This window comes from Punctularia strigosozonata, assembly GCF_000264995.1.
Source record: "Punctularia strigosozonata HHB-11173 SS5 unplaced genomic scaffold PUNSTscaffold_7, whole genome shotgun sequence".
NCBI lineage: Eukaryota > Fungi > Basidiomycota > Agaricomycetes > Corticiales > Punctulariaceae > Punctularia > Punctularia strigosozonata.
In genome coordinates, this window is record NW_006767439.1 from 1068771 (window position 1) to 1092318 (window position 23548).

Genomic DNA, 23548 nt, shown 5'->3' on the forward strand with positions numbered 1-23548 from the left:
TGCTCGTCTCTAACTACAGTAAACTATTTAAATTCATAGCACATATACCTGTTGAACTGGCATGATCAGATCTGTTGGTGCAATCCATCGTGTTGATTGTAGTGGGCACAGAGGTGTCGGAATGCCGAGTACTTAGGTCGTCAGGTTACTTAGGTCGCGCTTCGGCACAAATGCAGGCTCAGCCGTGCGGCCGAACTCTGATTTCAAGCTCAGAAGGACATGCCGATGCGTCGGCAGGAGATGATTCATGTACGGAATCCAGACAGAATCGGGAGTTGTAGCGGGGGGTTCAAAGTTGAAAGGTGGATTATGGTCATGTAGCGACAGGAGAATCGACACATAATCCGTACATAATCCGACGCAGAATCAGTGCATAATCGCCAACTTTGAGGCCCCCTAATGGCAAAGAGAGGCACGAAGAGACCGCCGGGGTAACGTTAACCCGCTTTGCGACCGCCCTCACGTGCAGCGTGTCCCCACGGCGAGATTCCTTGAAGTTGGAAAAGACATCAGTAAGGCAGGATAAGGCGCCGCATCGGCGTATAATGTACCATAGATATCGACCTCATTTTCGTTATGATGCCCGCTACATCGAACGTACGAATACGACGGTCATCATGCAGAAGTTGCGTACGCAAACGCTATACGTATATTTGCCTGCGTACCACCAAGCGATCGAGTCCGACAGCCTGGCCAAGCCTTTCCTCCTGCTGTTCGTCCATGCCATCGGCATTCAGCACAGCCATGTTCAATGTCACACCGAGCCTCTCATTCCTCCTTTGCGACGCGATAATCCGCGAGGCTTCGAGTATTTGATCATCCACGGTGTCGTAAGAGGTATCGGGGACGATGGTCCGTATCGCCGGAAGGACGAAAGGAGATGGGTCCGCATGTGAGACGATAAGAATCGGTGTAACCACCAAGCAGGAGCCTCCGCGCATCAGGAGAACTTCTGGTTAAGCTTGCACATCGCTCGAGCAAGCTCACGGCGACGGCAATCCGGCTATCGTCCTGATAGATCTCTGGCAGTGCTAATTCCAGGTATGCCAGGCTTTGAGGTCGTAGGAGGTCAAAATCCCGAAGGCTCGCTTCTTTCCCGAGCGTACGAGCGGTATGTAGCTGCAAGGACGCGGGACTCGTCCGATGAACAGCTGCCATGGTCGCATGTGCACCGAGCTCGCAGTTACGAGTAGAATCGTAGACCAGTATCTGCACGACGGGTCCAACACCTCCGCATGTCCAATAGGCCGCCAGCGTGGTCATCAACGGAGTAAGGTCGCACGGCTGGTCGTCGCGGAGGAATTTGAGAGCTAGCGAAGCAGCGGAAGGCACATCGATATATGAGGCAACAGGGAAAGGAATTGAGCTCCCGGCCCGGACCAGTCCAAGGCAAACAACTGGCTCAGTGCCGCAACCTCTGGGGATGTCCCTTGACGTGTTCAAGTTGATATTTGTTCGTCCGGCGTTGGCCTCGTCACCTCCAACACGAGTCGTCGCAAGAAGGGCGTACTGTTCAAAGCCAACACCAGTTGCCTTTCCCCAGGCGAAGGGTCTGCAGGTGATTTGAGCAGCTTGAGGGTCGTTAAATCACGGACGAGCGAAGCACAACGCAGGATCTTCCAATCGCCTGACAATTTAGTGATTCGGAGGTCGCAAAGCGGTGGGGAATGAAGACCCAGAAGACCGTCCGGAAGTCGGCCACCATTATAGGACCGTAGCTCGAATCGAACGAGGAGCGGCGCAGGAAGCGAGAGCTCTTCCGCGATGTGCGCAAAGGTGTGCCTGTCTGCACGCAGGCAAAGCAATTCCATGCGAATCATACGACTCCCCACCACCGCCTCGCATCTTGATCCAGATCAGCGCATGAGGGAGAGCGTCGCTTGCTTCGACTTCTCCAAGAAGGTCTCGGTCAGCGCCAGCGTTGCGCTAGGGACCATCAACCAGATGGCGGCAGTCTGGAGGGCGATCTCCCTGTCCCAGCTCGCTAAAGCGAGGCCTCGGGAACCGGCTGTTCCGATATTGGGACCGCGCCGGGTAATACTACCTACCTACCTACCCTCCACGATCGGCCGACTTCCATAGCGACCCATTCGGCGCATCGCCAGGATGCAAGACTGTAGTGCATACTACTATGGCTATGCATTAGTCTTCGGGCTGACCAGGGCATCAGACGGATGGAAACACAAGTCGACTGACACGTTCCCATACGAATACACATCAGGCTTCATACAAGATGAACGCGCTGGCCCGGACCAGGAAGATGCGAAAAAGGTATGCAGCTACGGCTAACCTGTAACGAGCCCGAGCCTAGCGGTCTGAAAAGGCTGAGCCACAATGCAGCCGAACGACAAGACAACTAATACACTGATCGCAACAAGTCTACGACCCTCTACAGCCGAGCGACTGAGGAGTTGCAAAGTAGAGGCGAGTGATTGGTCCGGTCGGCGTCGGGAGGAAAGCAATCCCGAAGGTGTGCCGCGCCCGGAGGACGCACCCGAGTCGCGTCCAGGACGCGCGCCGTCATCCAACTTCGCACCCATTTCTGTCTGGCTACTTGCATCATCGCCTGCTGGCGCCCCCTTCTCCGCCCTTGCGCCCTCCCTCCTCCTCGTAACATACGAACATAATGCTATCAAAACAAATGATTGCGGTCGCGCGGGCTCGCGGACTTGCGGGCAGAGGCGCGAGCGCTGTCGCCATGGCTCGGGGCTGGTGAGCGTCAGGCTAGGTGTCTGCTTCGGGATGGGCCGCTCACGCTCCTCGATATCTCAGGCAGGTCGCTGGCTCGTATACTTCACGCGCTCAATTCCATGCCTCGAGACTCGTCCAAGGTGCGGGTCAATGCGCTTCGATCGAATGGCGCCGATATGAACGTTTTACAGCGGAGACCGTGAAGGTGCCGCAAATGGCCGAGTCGATCAGCGAGGGTACGCTCAAGGGCTGGGCGAAACAAGTCGGCGACTTCGTTGAGGCGGACGAGGAGGTGGCGACCATCGAGACGGACAAGGTCAGTTCGGACTATATACGCGTGCTATCTATTGGCGCGGCCGTCCGGGATTCGACGACTGAAGACGCATGCATATGCCGTCTGTAGATCGACGTGACGGTGAACGCGCCCCAGGCAGGCAAGATCGTCGAGCTGCTCGCCAACGAGGAGGACACCGTCACCGTCGGCCAGGACTTGTTCCGGATAGAACCGGGCGAGGCCGGAGAATGTGCGTCATCCCTCTCTCTATTATCTCTATCTCTATATCTTGCTTTCGTCTACGTGCATTGCAACTGACGTGCCTATCGTAGCAAAACCGGCACCGAAAGAGGAGGATGCGGGCGAGGACAAGAAGTCGAAGAAGACGGAGGACAAGGAGGAGCCGAAGGACCAGCAGGTCGACAAGTCTGCACCGGCACCGCCTAAACCCGAGGAAGACAAGGGCAAGATCGACTCGCCGCCGCTGCTCGAGAAGGGCGCGAGCAACAAGAAGGAGGACAACCCCGCGCCTGCGCCGAAGAAGAAGGAGGAGAAGAAGAGCGAGCCTGCGCCACCGAAGCCGGTCGCCGGCAGCAGGGGAGAGACCAGGGTGCGTCGCGCCGCATCCCCGCACATGCGTGCACGCTCTGACGAGTGAGGGGGATGACAGGTCAAGATGAACCGCATGAGGTTGCGCATCGCCGAGCGCCTGAAGCAATCGCAGAATGCGGCGGCGTCGCTGACGACGTTCAACGAGATTGACATGTCCTCGATCATGGAGTTCCGCAAGAAGTACAAGGACGAGGTGCTCAAGGCGCACGACGTCAAGCTCGGCTTCATGAGCGCCTTCGCCAAGGCGTGTACCCTCGCGCTCAAGGAGATCCCTGCTGCCAATGCCTACATCGAGGTTAGATATCGCCCACTCTGTCTCCCCTGGTATATATATGCGCGACGATACTGATACTGTGTGTCACTAGGGAGAGGAGATTGTGTACCATGACTTCGTCGACCTCAGCGTGGCTGTCGCAACGCCGAAGGGCCTTGTGACGCCCGTAGTGCGCAATGCGGAAGGCATGAACTTCATTGATATTGAGAAGGAGATTGCAAACCTCGGGAAGAAGGTGTCTAGCACTCTTATCGTAGTCATTGACACCAATTCATTGACGTGACTGGTCTAGGCACGCGACGGCAAGCTCAGCCTCGAGGATATGGCCGGCGGAACCTTCACGATGTGAGCACTGTCTCTCATTCGCGGCTGCCATCCTGCTGCAGGATGCAATTGATGCGCATATATTCATGAACGCTGACCACGCGCTGATCTCCCTAGATCGAACGGCGGCGTCTTCGGGTCGCTCTACGGCACGCCGATCATCAACCTGCCGCAGTCTGCTGTCCTCGGTGCGTCTTCCTGTCCCCCCTTCATCTTTCGTTTTGTTTTCACTTTCGTCGCTTCTTCGTGACGTCGTTTATCCGTCATGCGCGTGGTTTTCTTCCTTCATTTGCGCTCTTATCTCCCTTTGTTCTCCGTGTTCGCCGTCACCACGATATGCGCATAAGCCTCCCCCCCTTTCTTCGTTCAGGCGTGTATGCGCACCCTGATCGTATGGGGGGTCGCGCCAATGCCTGGATACGCCGACGGCAGCTGCAGGGCGGGCTGTCGCAGCCGCATCACATCGTATCACTACCAGGATATCAGGAAGCAGGGAGGTTGAGCCAAGCCTCGTGTGTGCGGCGTCGGCGTAGCTTAACGCACGCCGCCTCCACGTTTTGTCTGACGTTTTGCTTTTTCATTTGAAGTCCCCTTTTTTGACTGCGTCTCGTTTACGCTTTGTTCCTTGTGCCTGTCTTACCCGCTTCCGCTATCGCCGTGCGGACCCTTGGGTCCCTGGCCTGTTGGGGGGGGCGACACGAAGCAGCGACGTGTGTACCGGACGCTGGGGCGCACGCTTGATTCGAGTGTTTGCTTTTTTATGTTTTCGCGCTTCTTTGGCTGTTTTTTTTTTCCTGCGTGTACGTCCGGGCTGGACCGGGCTCTTTACTTGGCCCCGCGCGGGTTGCCCTTCATTTTCATCGTTGACTGCTTTCTGTATTTGATTTTCTTTCTGCCTGTCGTTTCGCGCGTGATGTGTGTGCTCATGCTTATCCGTGCGCGCAGGTATGCACGCGATCAAGGAGAAGCCCGTCGTCGTGGACGGCCAGATCGTCATCCGGCCGATCATGGTCGTCGCGCTCACGTACGACCACAGGCTGCTGGACGGACGGGAGGCGGTGACGTTCCTCGGTGAGTTTTGTTTCTTTTTCCCCCTCTTCTGGGACTTGTTCTTTTGTCTGTTGCTGACGGAGAGTTGAACGTGTTCTGCGTTTTTTTTTTCGATAGTCAAGGTCAAGGAGTACATCGAGGACCCGCGGAAGATGCTGTTGGCGTGAACGAGTTCAGGGGCGCGTGGCGGCTGGACGTGAGAGGAAGACGTCGTCGTCGAAGCTTAATGCGGACAAAGTATGATGGTTACAACGTCTTGTTGCTGTCGTGTCCGGTTGTCATATACAGATATACAATGGGCAACGTCTCTGTTTCTATCGCTTCCTCTCACACAATGCGGGTAAGATGTATACGTTGTTTGATTGTGAGGTGAGGTCTATGTAGTAGTAATTACTGTCGTTCTTATTGTTGCGGGGTAAGAGCGGAACGCAACGGCCTTGTATCGTTGTATGCGCATGCCTTGGCGACTACAGTGACATGCATATAATGATACCCGCCATGACGGGATCGGCAGCAATTGTCGTCGCTCGTGCTGTAGCAATAGACTGACGTAGAAGAGGTATAGAAGTACTTGCGATGCCGATAGCATTTATAACCTCTATACAAGCAAAGAACAGGGCTACTACGTATAGACTATACAGCTAGTGCGGCCGACGCCGGCATCAGAGATGCAGGGATCAAGCTTTGAGGGATATGAAAAAGGGAAGGGCTGAGTGTTTTGCCTTCTGCTATACGAGCTTGGGAGAGGGGGGAAGGTTGAGCTCGTCCACGTGAGAGGGCGAGGAGAGTGGCTTTCGGCAGAGCTGAGGCTTGTGGGGTGCCGGGTCCGGGATGTGGGAGGAGAAGGTGGGGGATGGGAGCGGGGGCTTTTTTGTTGGAAGCTGGGTGGGAGGACGGTCGAGGGAGAGCGAACCCCGTGGAGGGAAGATCATGGCGGTATCGCGTGCTTGCTGCAGCTTAGCTGTATACCCCGAGCTCCGTGGAGGAGCCGACGATTGTCGAAAGGCCAGACCCGTCGAGCAGGTCGGGGCGTTGGGCTGTCAATCGGGCTAGCAATAAAAAAAACCGCGCGGATGCCGGAGCTTGGCCTCGCGGCAAGAGGGCTTTGGGCTATCGAGATGCCCCAAAGGGAAGAGGAGAATGAGTTTGTTGGGCGGGTGTCGCCTTTTGCGGGTCGAAGGGGTGTGGTCTGCGGGCGGTGGGATCACGGTTCAGTCAATTTTTCCTTCTGCGTGTTTCGTCCGAAGGTTCGGCCAAGTTGGTGCCATGGTGCCATTTGCTGCTGCTGTCGCGGACTCGCGGTGCAGCTTTGCAGGTCCGTGCAAAGCCATACTCGCTCGTCGCCCGTGTCTTCTCGGGCCATTGTTCGCTGCTTCCGTCTCCTTCGAGCGCGTCCTAGCCTGAGCTGTGCAACAGCAGACTGTAGCTCAGCCGGGCGATGCAACGATCTTCGTCGGATGTTGATAGAGTGACCATGACCTGATTAGTCCGGGCAGTCTGTGATACCTGTCTGGGCGGGACTACTCTCTGAGAACGTGTACGAGGATAGGGTTCCCGGGTTGGTGACGTCGGCAGATCCGGGATGCTGGTCAGGCGGGATCAGACAACGGATGTGATCTGCGCGGGCGCGCGCCCGGGGTCACCAGGCATCGCAGACTAAGGATGTGATCGTTGCCCGCCTCGAGGGGGACGGTTCATCCAGGTCGATCCAGCTGATCTCATCCTATTCAATACGCGGAAGGGATGGGGAAGTGATGGGGAGGTGCGGACGGCTCCTGCTGGACCCTTATCGCGGGATGATCGAAAACGGGAGCTGCCAGTGCCAGCGCGTTGCTGCGGGCCCATGGCGCGTTGCGGTTGGGGGGAACCTTGTCCGCATCTGGGCCTTGAGAAGGGCGAAGAAGCCGGCGTTCACTCGTTCGAGCACGCTTTGATGCAGGGGGAGGTGGTCAGATGGGCCAGGCCGGAGAATGAAGTGGCCTTGCCCCCGGCCAGCGCCATTGCACGCTTTGTCAGCGCTTTTTGCACGTCGCCCTGACGCTCGTGGTTAAATGCGGCGCCGTGCTTGGTGTGCTTGGTGATGCCGAACATCGCCGAGCCCGTCGGGCCGAAACAGGGGCTGTAGGTCCACGCTCGCTCCCGGGGGTCCCGCTGTTCGCACGCGCCGGATAGGGCAGGCGCCACTTTGCCGTGGGACCGCGGCGTGCATCAAATAAGGGCCCACGCGGCTTCGCAGCGCCTCGCCTCTCCCTCCGACACTCCCATATCGCTTTGCTCTCTTCATACCGCCTCCCGCCGCCGCTGTGCAGCGTTTCCGCCCATCTCCCTCCTCTTCCCCCATATTACCCGGGCTTTCCATAGCCTCCCCTACCGCCATTATTCTCCCCCACAACCAGCAACAATGATTCTCACCCAGAAACCCGTTCACGCGATGGGCCTCGCCGCCCCCAACCATCACCGGCGACACCCGTCTGCGCCCCCCGCCGTTATCGTTCAGCCCACCAAGACGCCCGGGCTCCTCAGTCTCTCGAAGCCGACACGCTCGACGTCGACAAAGCCTCAGGCCGCGCAACACCACAGCGGTTCCCGACAGCGTATGCCCAAGGGCAGGCAATCCCGCCTTACCGCCGCTGCCCCCGCAACCGATGCGACGACCGTCACTGAGGAGAAATCGGCGCCCGCACCTGCGCGCCCGACGACGCCTCAAGGTACCGTTACCCCCGAGAAGTCCCCTCGCGGCCGGCAGAATGCCCTCAAGCAACCCAAGGACAAGAACCGCAGGTGAATCGCATGGATATTCTATATTCGTGTTGTTTTGCTTATCCGCCGTGCCATCGATGCAGGAGCAACTCGGTCTCGCAGTCCAGGGCTCTGCCCCGCGGCAAGCCGCACCATCAGGCGTCGCCTCCCGCGACCCAGTTCGCTCCCGAAGGGGAGGGAAAGAAGACCCGCCGCGGCGCTGCCCGCCAGGGCCCCTCGCATGCGCCTCGGGACCCAAATTCGAACTCTTTCGACCCGTTTTTGAGCAGCGCTTCGGACAAGTCGGACACGGAGGGGCAGAAGTCTATCGTCGTCCGCACGGCGCCGAAGATCACTCGCCCGAGCGGCAAGCTAGCTCGTCGTCGCCAGGCTGAGCCTCCTGTGGCCCCTTCGACGCCCTCTCCTTCGGCTCGCCCTATCGCCGTGCCACGTCGCACCGGCAGCGTACAGCTCACGGGCTCTCAAGCGGCCGCTGCTGGCATGCTCTCTCGCTCGGAGCCGCACGCGGCGTCCTCTGTCCCTCGTCCCGTGGCGCGCCGATCTGTAACCACGGAGCCTGTCGCCAGCGCCGCTCCCGCTTTCCCCGTCTGCGACGATACCACGGACGCCGAGGATGACTCGGACGATTTCCCGAACACCCCGCCACGTGACACCCGTGGGAGTGTTTCCGCATGTACTTGGCAGCAGCAGGCGCTGTTCGACGATGGCCCGCGCACCGCGCCGCTCTCGTCGACGGGCTTCAACCTCGCTTTCGTCACGCCCCCGCGTCCCCGGGTGCATCAGCGCAACTCGAGCGAGGGCGTTTTCAACGTCGGCCTCGACGAGGAGCTCAGCGATGACGCTATGGTCTACGGCTTGACGCCCGCACCGCACTCGGTTCCGGCTAAGCCCTTCGGGAGGAAGTTTGCGAGCTCTCAGTTCCAGAACTCGCCCACCCCCGACACGGTCCCGGCGCCGCGTTTGCGGTTCTGAGCGGTTTTGCTCATCTTCCGTCTGCTGATCGGGCCACGGCATCCGGTGGTGATTTCCCTTGGGTCTCTCTGGGAATGACGAATAGCGGTCGCACGCCGGACGGTCCCGCGCGTGTCTCATTGCGTTCATCACACGTCTTACAACGCTGGGTTTATTGCAGCCTATCATTATTCACTCGACGTTATGCTCGCTTTCTGTACCATTACGCCCTCGTCCACGCTTCGCCATATTCCCGGCGCGCATCGCTCTCCTCCCGTCTTTCTCCCCGATAGACCGGACGGTCTTCCTCACCTCCCCGTATCCGATCACCGCACGCACTATCAACGGTCATACCACTCTCAAACAGGCATCGCGCTCCAGGACACCATCCATACCAAATCAAACTCGACTATACCCGCCGGCCCGGCTGTCATTCATAACGCAGCTCCGGATCGGGTCTATCAACCCACCACCCTCGACACCATAGAGTTTTTCTCTCTCTCGTCTCGTCTTGCGTCTCTTTTCTGTGCAAGTGTTTCAGTAGCAACCCCCGCAGCAATCTCTCGATTTACTCTCTCGCAAGCTCAAGGCACAATATTGGCAATACCTCGCGCTCTTCGCGATAACGTTACCCCTCCTACTATCGACGACGACGGCCATTGATTTTGGCTCTCTTCCTCCTCGGACGCCTCGGCCACGCCACGACATCGAATTCATCACCACCGTACACCGCCGACCGCGTCCGACTTGGGGAGTGTAAAATATTTTGCGTCCGGACGTGCCCATCGCTACCATCACCCTCGGTCGTCCGACGTTCCATCCCTACCCCACCTCGATATTCGACGTTCCGTTTCGTGGCCCGAGGGGCCTCTATTTGCCTCGTCCTCGCAATGCACTATACACTACCGCAACTGCTTATTTATTTCCGACATCGCGCCGCGCGGACGCTCGGCATCTCGACTAGTCGACATCTATCGACGTTTCGTCGCACCACCACCACTCCGCGACAGTGCCGATCGTGTCCATACGCCGCCGCATTATCATCCCTCGCGTGCGATCCTATTTTCTCTCCCTCTCAGTACATTACCATCGGCTCGTCGCTCGTCGCGACGGGTCATTATTTCTATCGACCGCCCCTTTTACCAAATGTGTTCTTGGATTCCAACGATCACCCCCGTTCTTAACGCCTATTCTTTTTTTTCTTTCAAGATCATCGATATATTCACGCCAAGTTTTGGACTGTCCTGTGTCTTTTTACTTCCATCCTGGCGCGTTGCGTTATTTAACTATACCTCCCCCTTTCTTGTTAACGACCAGCCGCCTTGTCTCTTTACGCCCTACTTTTTACGACCAACATACCACCCACGTTCCTTCCTTCCCATCTTTCATCTCCTTCCGACAACCTATCACCAATCCCCACCCACCTCCGTGTATCAATACGCAATTGCTCGGTCTCGATCTTTGTGCCCCGGTTCACTCGCCTGGCCTCGGTCTCTCGAACTTTCCGCCTCAAACCCGGACCTGGTTTTTTTTCCCCTCGATTCGCTCGATGGTCCCCGTGTTTTTTTCCGCGCGTCTCCTTGTCGCCATAGTTCCCTGGGTTTTCTTTGGGTTCTCGTGTGTTTTCTTAGCTTTAGCTGCCGTTCGACTTGGTCGTCGCGCGGTCTCCTTAGTCTTCTTCTCCCTCCTCGCCGCCAGACAAGATGCGCGAGCGGGAGTCGGAGCAGGAGCTTCGTTCGACGGTACTTCCCCGAGGAGGCGCATCACTCGTTCGGGAAGAGGGTTTTTGTTTCGTGCTGTGTTCATTTCGTTGGGCGTCTTGTTGCTTTCCGCGTGAGTGTCTTGCGTTCGTGAACGGTGACTGGATGCTGACGTGTGTTCTTATCTGTTTTTGTAGTTCTTTCTTTGTGCCATACCATCGTACATCGATACCCCACGTCATCGTCGATTTACCCCGAACCCGGCACCGACACACCCTCAAAAAATCGCTCTTCCCGTCGCTCCATCTCTTTACCCCTCGCCTCTCCTTGCCCCTCCGCCGCAACCCCAAAAGGATTCATCGCATCACCCACCTTGTTGTTGTATATAACCTAACCCCAGATACGCGCGCCGGCGGAGGCGCATACGTCGATCAAGAGCGGGGAACCGTCGGAGTCGTCAAGACTTATGTTCCTTCCTACACACGTTCCCTACTCCACCCCCACGTTCTTTGCGATATGGAGTTGCACCGTTTTTTTTTCCCGCCTCGATCGTCTCCCTCGGTCCTCGTCAAGTCGAGCACGAATATATAGATCCCATACGCTACGCTACTCGCTCCTCTCGCTTCCTCCTCTCGTCTTTTTTTTCGCAACCTTCCAACAAACCTCCAATGTGTATCATAGCCAAACTCCGATCCGCTATCTCAAAAGTCCGTGTCGTCGGGAGGAGGAGCGGAGGAACGGGAAGGGAAGGGATGGAGAGTAAGGAGGAGGATGGAGGTGGGCCGTTTGCGGATGTGTATTATAGCAGTGAGCGGAGGGCGGAGATTGCGGTCGATGGCTCGCTCGACCTACCCAAAAAAAACAGTTATCTAGCCATTGGTCACGTAGTCGGTGGCTCTCGGAATTGGTGTATCGTAGCCTATTTTTGTGTATGCGTGTTCTGCGATTTGTGGTTGTGTGTGTTTGGACATGACGTGCAAGAAGATTTGCATGTACTTTGATGTCTGCCCGACATTGTTGGGCGGAACTACGGCGTGCATCATCAAGCCTAAGGAAACTGCCAGACAACTCCATGCTCCTACTTTCCGCGTTTCGTACCTTCGCTGCATACGTTATGATTTCACTGGGCAATGATGGCGTGCAGCCTGACGGACCTCATACTATATGATACGTGCCTGTAGAATCCTCCCCCCAAAGGAGAACAACTGGTTTTCGGCACTCAATGCCATGCATCATCTACGACCTCTCACTGTACTCTTATCTCCGACACTCAATCTCAGGGATGAAAAAAAAAACACTTTGCTCTGCGCAACCGTTCTCGTAATGATCAAGACGCAGGCCCATCGTCGACGTTGCCCATGAGGGCCATCCGGGTCGAAATGCAATCGCGATCGAATGTTTAGGAGGACCTCCGAACTCTTGGACGTTTTCGAATAACCACGACTGGGAAATCCCAGTCGCGACCCGCTTGCTCACTCGCTCGCTCGCTGCGTTGCGTTGCGAATATGCGCCTGAAACTTTCGCCTCCGCTTTCGAATCGACACATCTGCCTGCATAACAGTTCATCCCTCTTCTTCTCCTGCAAACAGCCCCCGTGTTTGCTTCCCGCCATATGCTCACCCTCGGGCGCGATTGTTCGCCCCCCTCCCCCCCCCCCAGGACATTGCATCGTGGAACAAGTCCAACCAACCTACTCCGTCAAATGTATGAAAAATACCGACGTTATGCGGTTGTGGTTAGCTCAGTGCGATGAAACCCGGCCCCCCCAAATACCCACCGCGGAGCGTTGCCCATTCACGCGACTCTAGCGGTGCATCCACTTGGCTTCAGCGTCCACACCCTCGTCTCGTCCACAGATATGCCCGCCCAGTTTCGACGCGCAGCGGTGGGTGGTGGCCACACCATCATCCCCGCAACTGCATGAGAACAGCGATGCACGTTATTTCGGTGGTGGCACGATAGGATGTGGGCGGTGGTCGCGATGTAAGTGGCCCATCGTTGGGTCCGCCGGCTGTTGAAATGGTATAAAGGGTTTCCGGCTCGCTCGGTTCTTAGACTCAAATTACCACCCTAGCTGCTTTTGGTCTGCGAATTGTTCGCGTTGCAAGATACACGAGGAGGGCCTGTACCGTGATCACGAAACGACTATAGACCGTGACTTCGTGAGACTCCTTTTCCAGGATGGATTTCAACTTGTGAGCATTGCCACGTCAACTCTTCCGTTCGTCTCGCTTATCCCACCAAACGTGCTGCAGCACATCCGCACGTCAGAAGGGTACCAGCGAACGAGAAGAAATAGACGAAGAGATAGAAACCCTGCTCAAACGAGTCCGATCGCTGCGCGAACGCCGCAACACTCTGGCACCCGTCTCGTGCCTTCCTTCGGAGATACTGTCCTTCATTTTCTGCATCTGTGTGCACGACTCAGAGGCGGAGGCGGACACCCGGAAATTCCCCCGAAGTCATGCGTTCTCACAGGTGTGCCAGTTCTGGAGGGAGGTTGCTCTTGATACTGCTGCCATCTGGACCATGGTGCCTCGCAACTCCTTGGAACTTACCGAAACGTTCTTGTCGCGGACAAAAGGTGCCTCACTGTCTTTCATGAAATCGAAAGATGAACGTCCAAACGATGAGGCCGTGAGGGCTAGTTTGCAGCAGCTCAGTCGCACACAATCGCTCACACTATATGCGGACCCGGACATCGCCCAGTACGCCGGCAATCTTTCGGTTCCCGCTCCTCATCTCGTTCAGTGCACGATTACATCAACCGCTACAAGCCGTCTTCCGGATCGATTTCTAGGTTTACATGCCCCTCGACTTCGTACCTTGTCTCTTCGCGGGTTTGGTTGGGACGTGTTGCACTCTCCACTCGTTCACGGCTTGACGGATCTGAACCTGGATGGCATACCCATGGACTCATTCCCCCGCGGAGAACAGCTAGTCGCGGCTCTCAAATCTATGCCTGACCTAACAAAACTCGCTCTCAAAGCGGCTTGGCCGCCGCTTGAAGAGCTCGCAGGTCCTTTGCGCGACGTGCCCAGAAATGTCGTGGTGCTGGATCGCTTGACGTCTCTCGAACTCTCCGCTGCTGGGTCCTACGTTTCCCACCTTCTAGCCTTCATCAGGGTTCCTCCTACGGCCTTCCTGTCGGTTGAATTTCTCCGCGAACGCACGCCCTGCGATTTCTCTTCATTGATGGACATGCTCGCAAACCATGGTACATGCCACAAGAACGGGCCACGCGTGTGGCATCTAGTCTTCGGGTTCACATTTGATGACGAATCGCACTGCGAACTCGCCGCGCATACTGCACTCGTGACGTCGAGATTCACACCTGCTTTACTCCGCGTCGCCGTTCCATCCGAGCACAAGCAAACCCTCGCCGACATCGCCTATGCCATACGAGGCGACGACATCGAATGCTTGGAAGTGGAGTTCTCGCATCCTGAGGTCCACGATTGGGCTACCTTCGCCACTCAGCTTCTGGTTCGCGGTGAGCGCGCAAAAGAGCTGCGCGTAGACTTCATCGACACCTCCAAGACGGTGATTCCTCTTCTCCTTGCGCCATCCCCCGTCCTGCTACCTGCACTGCAACGAATTCATTTCAATCTGGCTTCCCAAGCGCCATCTTCCGAAGCGATCGCTTCCTGGCAGGAACTCCTCCTACAGAGGTACAAAACCTCGAACACCATGTTGGAAGTTGAGTTCTCGGAAGTAGCAAGGCTCAAAGACGAAGTGATGGACAGTATTTGCAAGATTACTGGACCAGGTCGTGTGTTCCTAGTTGATGGCGATCGACGCGAGGCTTGGTGATAAGTAGGCGCAAGCTTGATAAATACACATGCCGCAGGCGAGCATGAAATCTACCTATCACTGGACGAACATGAGCCCGGGGCATTCATGTACAGCCTAGAACAGTCCGCGAAATACATGTATACCATTCTCCTTCGTTAGACTTGCTACCACAGCGTATTTACTAAGTGACACGATTTGACGGTTGAGATTAATAGACGTCCTTGGGGCCTAGGACCTACTTTTCCAGAAAGAGGCGCGAGAGAAACTCGCGTTGATTTCATAGGGTACGAACTAGGGCTTCGATGTTATATACCGTCGGCAGACGGAACCGCAAGACCGGCTTCTTCCACTCCCTACGCCGGATTACCTTTAGCTCCGCACCAAGCCGGGCATACAACCGCTCCCAGCCCTCTGGGATGTCCTCGTAGCGATAGCCTACGGTCGCCTGCATGGGTACGAGTCGCGCAGGAAATCTCAGGTCGTCGGGGTCTTCGAGATTGATATCCGGCCAGATCTCGTATCCGAGCCGCGAGGAGTTGACAACCCGGCGCTCGCGAATGGAATAAAAATCAAGCGCCCAAAGGCCAGGCATCGTCGGATCACGAAATATGCGGACGGCGTATTCGCAGCCGGGAGCATGGCTGAACGCTGACGTATAGAAGAGGGTCGTGAGTTTTTCCTTAGTGCGAAAGGAGGTGAGCCAAGAAGTGGAATGTTCTTCATGATTTTCGACATACCGGTTGAGATTCGACGATGCGCGTCCGCGAGGAAAGGATGTCGAAGTACTTTTGGACGTGGGCCTCCAGGCTCGGAGCTGCTAGAGCTGCGGATGTTCGTATTGTGGCGGCAGCAAGGACCGCTTCTGCGGTAGCAGGCTCTGTGGGGACCGGTTTTACTACGACTGACTTCGTGGGGGCCGGTTGGGGAACGGTTTGTTGCGCGAGGGCTACTTCTGGCGTTGACGAGCGTAGGGCTGCTGATTCAATGGCGTTTGGATCGGGCTGTGAGCCTTTAGCGCGGGCAAACACGGTTGCGATCTTCGGAACGCAGTCAAACTGGGTGACCACCTCCATGTCATTGCCAGCAGGCTTGGCTTGCTTCGAAGCATCGCGTTCAACGAGGGCCGGTTTGTCAATGGTCGTTTCGGTAGCAAATGGCGACCAGCCTAATCCTTCCGGACATTGAACAGCCTGTCTCAGCGGGTACATCGACAGGGGCTGCGCCGTTCCATTCTCGCTGGTGGATCTGGATCTGGTGATGATCGACGCCCTCCTCTGCCTCGGCGAGGATATGGACGCCCGTCTGTTCAGCGAGACGACATCGATCCTACTCGATGGCGCACGCCGCTGGCTGTTGACACGCGAGCGGGCGTCTCCGAGTGGACTCGTGGGGGTAGCAGGTGACTGGCGGTCACGTTGGGGTCTGACGGCTGCTCCCTCGGTCCGAACTTGCTCGGGACGGGGCCGTAAACGTATGACGTCCAACTTCGGGATAGTTGGTTTGGTGCTGTCCGCAGGAGACTATAGCAAGTCGAAGGCGAGTGAGTCACAATGCCTACTTAGAAAGAACGACAGCGTGTACCATTTGGAGCTCAGGTTCACGGAGATCTACTTCCATGTTTGGTTGGCTGCGATAGGTAACGTCAAGCTTTGCGACAGACGGCAACGACATCATGGTTTGACGCGAGATGATATGTTGCGCATCGGCTCCAACCCTCGAGCTGGGACCGGACTGGGCAGCCGAGATGCTGGGACCGGACAGCACGCTCGCAGGATGCGCAGTCATGAGGGTGCTAACCGGATCGCTTGGAAGAGATCGGGTGGAAATGTCCATCTCGCCGCGATCGGACTGAGCGAGTGTACGGATGCCCTGCTCATGGCTTGCGTTGGGAATTGCAATCGTGGATGGGACAGGCTACAGGGGGTCGGTGCATGAGCCCGCCATGTCTGAGATCGAGCCCGTAGGTAGGTTGGGCATACCGTCGGAGCGTCTTGAACCTTTTCGCACGTCTCGAATTTCGGAGACGTTTCCGTTTGGCGGCCATCGGGTTGGGTTCTGGATGGTGCACTTGATTGCGTGACGGCCGCTTGCGGACGTCGCGTCTGTGCAGCCGCACCTTGTGTGAGCGTCGGTTTGGCGCCCGATGCGGGCTGGTATATCACTTAAGCAACGAGTTTCTGGGTACAAGCACGGGCGAACAGGCATGCGTACCGACTCGGGTGCGGACGTCAATCTCGCGTTCATTGCCAGTAGGCCGCTGAGGCCAGTTCGCGTGTGGGTATCAACGCGAGTTCATTTCCGTGTCTTCCACAACGTATTTATCGTCTCGCCATGCTTCGAAGGGTGGCCTGGAGCAGGATGTGGCATTGGTGCAATGCAAAGCAATAGATATTCATTCTAGTACTGCTTCGTGTGGTGTCGTTGCATTGTCTGAGGTATTACTGAGCTAGGGAGTCGTGAAGAAGGGCGTTGGGTGAAGAGATGTGATGCGTACCTTGCCGGCGTTGCAATTCCCTAATTTCGGCTTTGATTGCGAATAACCCTCCGACTAGTGCGTCGGCATCAATCGACTCCGGGTGATGCCATATGGTTCAGGGTGCGTTGTGTCCGGGCTAGCGATTCCGCATGATTCAAGATTCGGTCCTTCTTGAGAACAAGGTTGAGAAGGCAAGATGGCCAATGCATTATCTTCGGGCCATACAGCTCCATGACTGGCACCTCATAGTAGGTGGACTGATATCAGATGGCACGCTGAATATGTGACCAATTGTGCAGGTGTATGCGCGAGTATGTACGCACAACGAGCGAGCCTTGACAACGACCAAAACATGAGAGCTTAGTCTACTCCTGGAGTTCGCGACGAGTTAGGGTGAGCGTCTCCCGCGACAGATGCAGCAAGGAAACGAGATCATTGCACAAGATAGCTGGCGGTGAGATGGTACCCATCGACATCGTGAAGGTGTTCGTCGGAGATGAGTTTCAAGGCTGTGTGAATCCGACTTTAGCACCGTCATCAACGACGGGCGTGACCCCTTCGTCCCTCCCGCCTGTTTAAATCTTCGTCCATAGGTCCGTCGTCTCGCTGCGAGACACCACGCTGGTATCCTCCTCGACTCTCCGGGAGAAGAGACATGGCGACGCTAACGCGCGCACGACCCGAGGAACAGCGTGCACGAGGCTCTCATGATCAACCCGCACTCGTAGATCTCACTGCGACCGTTCCCGCGCCGTTCCCGGTCGACAGTATACGATCACCATTGCTCAGCGTCGCGGCAAGCGAGTCGCAAAACGCACGCGTGCAAGGATCGAGCGAACACGACGAAAATGTGTTCGTCGACGCGTCCGGCCAGGATCGCGAGGAAGGCCCCAGCTCTATTTCCCAACACCGAGTAAGTCGGGTCTGAATTTTTGCACTGCATATGTGCGTATTCCTGCGATGGTGCTGATGACTCGTGCGCTCATCAGCAAATCCTACCCTCCATAACGGCGCTGCAGCAGTCTTGTATCACTGCCCTTTCAGACCTCTTCTCTGTTTCCACCCATCCTCCGACCATCCCCTTATATCCTCAATCAACCACGAGCACTCAGACCGCTACCAATGCATCGCTACGCACCCTTGCGCTGGAGCTACGGCGGCGTGCGAGCGCAGGACCGGACGCGGCGAATGAACCGCAGATGACAGAACGGCCGCCGGCGGAGGCCAGCGACTCGCAGCTCATCCGCGAAATCGAGTGGCAGGTCCAAGACGGAAGGGTATCGACGGCACTGCGACTCGCAGACGCGACCCTCGCCCGCACGCTGCTCTCCGTGCTCAGCAACCTCGACCGCCTTACGGACGTCGACACGTCGCTCTCCACTCCACTGTCGACGCCGGGCCCCGCCGATCTTGCCTCCACGCATAACATGCCACATCAATCGGAGAATCCGTTTGACACGCTCTCGCGCACCGTCAGTGACCTGCAGATGGAGCGTTCCACATCCACCACGTCCGTGAGCGGGATCCTGTCCCCTCAACGCCACGTACAGAGCGCGCTGCTATGGTCCAACGTAGAGCAAGACCTAGAGACCGTGCTCGACCTCTGCGCGGCGCGGCGACGCCCGCCCGGTCTCGAAGGCGTTGTCGGCAACCACCTTCCCCCCGAGTACGATTACGATCACGGCTTCGGGGACGACGAGCTCCCGCCCGAGTACGAGGGCTCGATGTACTCCGTGCAAAAATCGGAGCACAAGCATTCGGGATGGGCGGAGACGAGCAGCGTCCGGGGCGCCGGTGGGGACGAGAAGATGCGGATGGATCTGGACGCGGTCACGAGCGCTATCGACCGCCTGTACGACGTCTGCCCGCAACTGCACAATCAGCGCGTCGAGCTTCGGAGCGACAAGCGCGCACAACTCGAGCGAGCGCGGACGACCGGCTTTCCCTCTTCCTCCTCTTCGGCCTCTGCGTCAAAGGTGAGTTGCTAATTCGCTCGTCAAACGTTTCTACATCACTAACGAGTCTACGCCAGACGAAATCTAAGGCGCGGGCGATGATGGGCGAGGACGCGGGTGCGAAGAATGAGGAGGATATTCAAGACCTTCAACGTCTGCTCGACATGCTCGGGCGCGCGTCTGAACGCAAGCTGGTCGACCAGGCGGTCGTGCTCAAGGGCCCCGGCGGGATGGAGGCACAGCTTGAACGATCCAAACAGCGAGCGTTGCAACAGGTGACTCTCTCAACCCTCCTTTCCTCAGATTGGGCTAATACAGGCCGTCTCTGCAGAAAGAAACCTTCGTTAACCACCTCGCACAACACTCCGATGCTCGGAGGCTGCACGACCAGGACGCCGAGCGCCGGGAGCGACAGCGGGACCCGCATGCGCTGCTCACGCTTCCTGAGTTCATGCGCGAGGCGATCCCCGCTGAGCTGCAGCGTGAATTAGATGCGGACCCGGAGGCGATGCTCACGCTGCCCGAATTCATCCGCCAGCCCGTGCCGCCGGGGCTCGTTGCCAGTACCAGCAGGAGTGAGCAGCAAATCGCGACGGAGGAGGCGACGAAACGGCCATCGTCTTCGCGGAGCCGAAGTTTGAGTGCGCCGCCTTTGGCGTGGCTGCTGTCGCGGGAGAGCTCGCGGCCGGGGACGCCCGGAAGCGCGGAGAAGGAGAAGGAGCGGTCTCTGTCGCGGAAAGGGTCGAAGAAGTCGCGGCCCAAGTCGTCAAGCGGGAAGGAGGTAGCAATGCCGTCGCTCGCACAGGGCCTTCAAGGTCGGTTCAACCAAATCGCGTATCCACTCATCGGGGGGCTAACTTGGGTGTTTCAGCGGGCCTGGAGGTGACCTACGTCGCGGAGCACCACGAAAATCTCCAACATGTCCTCGTCTTCGCGAGCGTTGCGAACGTTGTGCCCGGGAAGAACGTTACGGCGCAAGTCCTGCTCGCTTCCGGCGTCGGCGGTGATGCCGAGCGCGAACGGCTTGTGTTCCGCTGCGGCGACCGCACGAGCGCGCCGCTCGCGTTGCCCGTACGCGTACGCCCGGGCGAGCGCGATGTGCTTGTGCAGAGCACGCATTACGAGGTCAAGATACCCACATATGGGTCTAGTGCGCCGTCCTCCCCTGGATTTGAGGGCACGTTGCAGCCTCAGTCGGAGCACGATCGCCCGCCGCTTTTGGACGCACAGCAACTGACCGACGCGCAACCGACGTCGTTCATTTGCGCGTCCTGCTCGCTCCCACTCGTCGCGCCTGCGCGAGCGGGCTGCGAGTATCGCGACTTGCCATCGGAGCACTGGGCGGAACTCGTTGACGCGTGGATGTGTCATACCACGCAGAAGCTCAATGAGCAGGTCGTGCGGCACGGGAAGGGCATATGGCCGCATCCGGGCGAGGCGCTCGTCGGTGGTAGCTATGTCTTGTTTGACGATGGTTGCATAGTCAAGACGAACCTCGCGGCGGCAGACGAGCCAAAGGTAGGTGTTGCGTTCACGCCAACCTCGCTTTTCTCTTCTCCGTCTCCATTCAATTTGTTGTTGCCTTTGGACGAAAAGAAGGCCAGCGCCGGGTCTCCTACCGGTGGCGTACTCCCCCTTTGCCGCCGAGGTTGGGTTCCGCTGCTGCGCGGAGCCCTCGTTGGTTCTGCGCGGCGGCGCCCTTGCCGGGCTCCTAGGACGGTGGATGCTTCATTGGCTGATACAATGCGTCCAAGATTGACCAGCGCGTGTGAACGCGTTGCGCTGCTTGCACAGACAACTCTCGAGTGGTGAGGCTCATGCCTCGGGAGCTACCTGCGAGGGCACATGCGCAATTTTGGCGTGATTTTCTCTGTTCTGATTTCTATCGCTCATCGTCCTGTGACGTACGGACCCTAACAACCTCTTGCTTATTACAGAGAGGCGAGGATTGGCGGCTAGTCAGGTGTCTATGCGGGGCTGTCGCTGGGCGGTGTAAGGACAACCGAACGGAGGACGGCACGCTGTCTGTCACGTATCGCTTGGCCAAATATGCCATACGACCCGTAAGCAGCAAGGCGAAGTATGTTATCGTTCCCCAATCTTTCCGATTCTGATGGACTGATTGGTTGGACTTCATTGCAGTCTGTCGCAGGTTCCGCTCTCGGCCTTCATCGTAGAGGACATGGTGGAGCTGGTCCAAGCCCACGCGACCTATCGATTCGTTATCTTCGACGAAGAGGATGAACGGCCACGTCTGCTGGTACGTTCCATGCCTTGTATATTGCCGCCCGTGTTATCGACTCGACGTATGACGTGGATAGATATGGTTATTCAAACCAAGCATCCGCCTCGCGTACACCACGCCCGCGCAGTACCTCATCCCTCGCAGCGGCACCCTCCGAGCTGCGAAAACCCTCTGGAAGATCCTCGGACCCAACACAGATCCCGCAGAACTGCCTGCGTGCGTTATTTCTCCTGGTCTACTGTTTCGCGCAGGATGCTGACCTTCGGGCTATGACAGCATTTTGGACAAGTATCCGGGCTTTCCGCAGGCAGAGCACCTCTTTTATCCGATGAGCGTCTGCCGCCGGTTAGCGGCCATGCTCAAGGAGAGCAGCGGCGCCTATCCCGAGAGCGTGCGCGTGATGTGTGGACTTGAAGTGGGATGGCTGAAGAGGGCTTGATTATCCGTTCATCAGGGTGTCGTTCTTCTGTCGCATTTGTTATCGTTCCTGTATAGATTGCAGGTTGTAGCCTACCTACTGTGGTTATGTTTGACCAAACTTGAAAAATTTTGCCTACTTATTTGGGCTGAGGCCTGAGGCTCGAAGCCGCGTAGTATGAGCCTGGTGGTCACGATTGCGAGACTACTACTATATGAGATCATCACTTCGGCCACATCGTCGAATCGGCCACCCTGCTATATCTCACGTTCCACGGCACAGTTCGACTTCATTCTTTGACTGTCCCAATATACTGTGTTTTCAATTGTTTTGAGAGCATAATATAGCGAGTTACACTGCTCAAAGTTGAGGTAGACAATGTCGGTCGAGTCACGCTGTGTGATGTGGTGCCGACAATGCCGGATGACAGCCGGCCGGAGTTCAAACACTGAACGCGTCGCAACGCGTCAGGCAACGCGACGACAGACAAGTATTCACTCATTTTCATGTCAGTATTGCTCTGCCAATGGGTGCAGATCGAACCCAGAAACGCAGCGGAGCACACACTATCCGAATTGGACGACAGCATCAAAGTACGACAGACTCGCTGTTCGAGAGCAAGCTCAACCGGTTTGCAGGCCTTTTCAAGTCTTCCCGACGCTCTGCGCAAAGAGCCTGCCCCGATTCCACATCGCATCTGACATCTCTCGACCCAACATCTGATGAAGCCTCGCATGATTGCCCGGGGAGTTCTGATTCAAACATGCTTGTTGACGACCTTGACTCTTAATCACCACGATACTCATTCGGATTATGTTCTTACTCACGGCTAGCTGTAAATTGTTGCTGTTACTGTAGCTTACATCCTTCATAATAGAACGTGAGCTTCAGACATCGTACGAAAAATCGTCTGTCGAGGACGAGTCGGCCACCCCGAGCGGAGTACCAAAGTTTCTGATGGGACATCAGCGCGGAGATGTGACGTGTCAGTGACTGGCCGAAGAGACCATCTGGCCGAAGAGACGATCTCATATAGTATACTACTTATGCGCGTCGGACATCGGCCACACTCACCATCACCCACCCAACTTTTCGAGTCTTCGCCTTCTCCTCGCGATTGTACTGCGGTGATTTTGCGCATAGAATCTAGGCACCAGCATATCAAGCATATTCGAAGATATCTGTTAACATTAACCTCGACAAGTCAACTTCGAGTGGAGGAAGTATCTGGATATGGATACAAAGTGAGTGTCAGACGTCGTATCCCCTGCTGCTCCTCTAACCCATGTGAAAACATGCATAGCAGTTCCGCACGCGACCGGATTGACCGCGAGATAGAGGCGTTGTTCGATCGCATCCGCTCCCTCCGCTCAAGCCGCAACCGTGTTCTTGTTGAGGTCGAAAAGAGGCCCTCTCCAATTCTATCATCCCAATATGGCTCATTGGGTCAGGCCTCACTTTGAGGCAGAGGCCGCCGCACTACACCATTTGGATTGCATACGATTCCTCACCCTGCATAACCCGGAGTTCGACATGCAGCATATCCAATTACTTTCAGTCCCCGCTCACCTCATCCGCCAATGCTCAGTGATGACGAGATCTGGAGTTCGTCTTCCAGACAACTTTCTCGGCCTTCACGCGCCTTTACTCCGTGATTTGTCCATCTCCGGTCCATCCTTCACGTGGGACATGATGCACTGTGTTACGCTGGTTGGTGGTTTGACCACCCTGGAGCTTGATTATGTACCTGCAGATTCGTTCCCTAGTGGATCGCAACTGGTCATGGCCCTCAAAGCCATGCCTTCGCTGCGAAGATTGGCGTTAAAGATAACATGGCCGGCGCTCATTGACGACACAGTACTCACGGAAGCGTTGTCACACTAGATCGGTTGGAATCTCTAGAGTTGTCTGGCCCCGGGTCGCATATCTCTCCTTGGCTGGGCTGTATCAACCTCCCACCCACTGCTTCGGTGTTCATCGGTTTGCATCAGCATGTCACGGACACGCCGTGCAGTTCTGCTCC

The 23548-nt window shown here is 56.8% G+C and overlaps 6 protein-coding genes across 6 annotated transcripts; 4 read left to right on the forward strand and 2 right to left on the reverse strand.

Annotated features, from left to right (window-relative positions):
* The first annotated feature begins 2536 nt into the window (after positions 1–2536).
* Positions 2537–5550, forward strand: PUNSTDRAFT_144056 (dihydrolipoamide succinyltransferase). The gene is made up of 10 exons (XM_007384371.1): positions 2537–2712; positions 2773–3007; positions 3095–3215; positions 3298–3575; positions 3636–3872; positions 3943–4086; positions 4144–4196; positions 4293–4363; positions 5121–5246; positions 5343–5550. The coding sequence occupies exons 1-10, from the start codon at positions 2627–2629 to the stop codon at positions 5390–5392; spliced, it is 1401 nt and encodes a 466-aa protein (XP_007384433.1). The 5' UTR covers positions 2537–2626; the 3' UTR covers positions 5393–5550.
* A 542-nt stretch (positions 5551–6092) lies between these two features.
* Positions 6093–6857, reverse strand: PUNSTDRAFT_120819 (uncharacterized protein). Its single transcript, XM_007384372.1, has one exon. It carries the CDS (start codon positions 6586–6588, stop codon positions 6430–6432), a length of 159 nt encoding a protein of 52 aa, XP_007384434.1. The 5' UTR covers positions 6589–6857; the 3' UTR covers positions 6093–6429.
* A 769-nt stretch (positions 6858–7626) lies between these two features.
* PUNSTDRAFT_44979 (uncharacterized protein) lies at positions 7627–8957 on the forward strand (the record flags this gene model as incomplete). The annotated part of the gene is made up of 2 exons (XM_007384373.1): positions 7627–8006; positions 8069–8957. 2 exons carry the CDS (start codon positions 7627–7629, stop codon positions 8955–8957), a joined length of 1269 nt encoding a protein of 422 aa, XP_007384435.1.
* A 3860-nt stretch (positions 8958–12817) lies between these two features.
* PUNSTDRAFT_134862 (uncharacterized protein) lies at positions 12818–14449 on the forward strand (the record flags this gene model as incomplete). The annotated part of the gene is made up of 2 exons (XM_007384374.1): positions 12818–12831; positions 12892–14449. The coding sequence occupies 2 exons, from the start codon at positions 12818–12820 to the stop codon at positions 14447–14449; spliced, it is 1572 nt and encodes a 523-aa protein (XP_007384436.1).
* Positions 14450–14708: 259 nt separating this feature from the next.
* On the reverse strand, positions 14709–16675 carry PUNSTDRAFT_134863 (uncharacterized protein; the record flags this gene model as incomplete). The annotated part of the gene is made up of 5 exons (XM_007384375.1): positions 14709–15110; positions 15169–15951; positions 16013–16345; positions 16411–16581; positions 16643–16675. 5 exons carry the CDS (start codon positions 16673–16675, stop codon positions 14709–14711), a joined length of 1722 nt encoding a protein of 573 aa, XP_007384437.1.
* Positions 16676–18031: 1356 nt separating this feature from the next.
* Positions 18032–21658, forward strand: PUNSTDRAFT_87923 (uncharacterized protein). Its single transcript, XM_007384376.1, has 8 exons — positions 18032–18883; positions 18940–19137; positions 19194–19677; positions 19734–20380; positions 20800–20942; positions 21005–21122; positions 21184–21323; positions 21384–21658. Exons 1-8 carry the CDS (start codon positions 18107–18109, stop codon positions 21544–21546), a joined length of 2670 nt encoding a protein of 889 aa, XP_007384438.1. The 5' UTR covers positions 18032–18106; the 3' UTR covers positions 21547–21658.
* The last annotated feature ends 1890 nt before the right edge of the window (positions 21659–23548 follow it).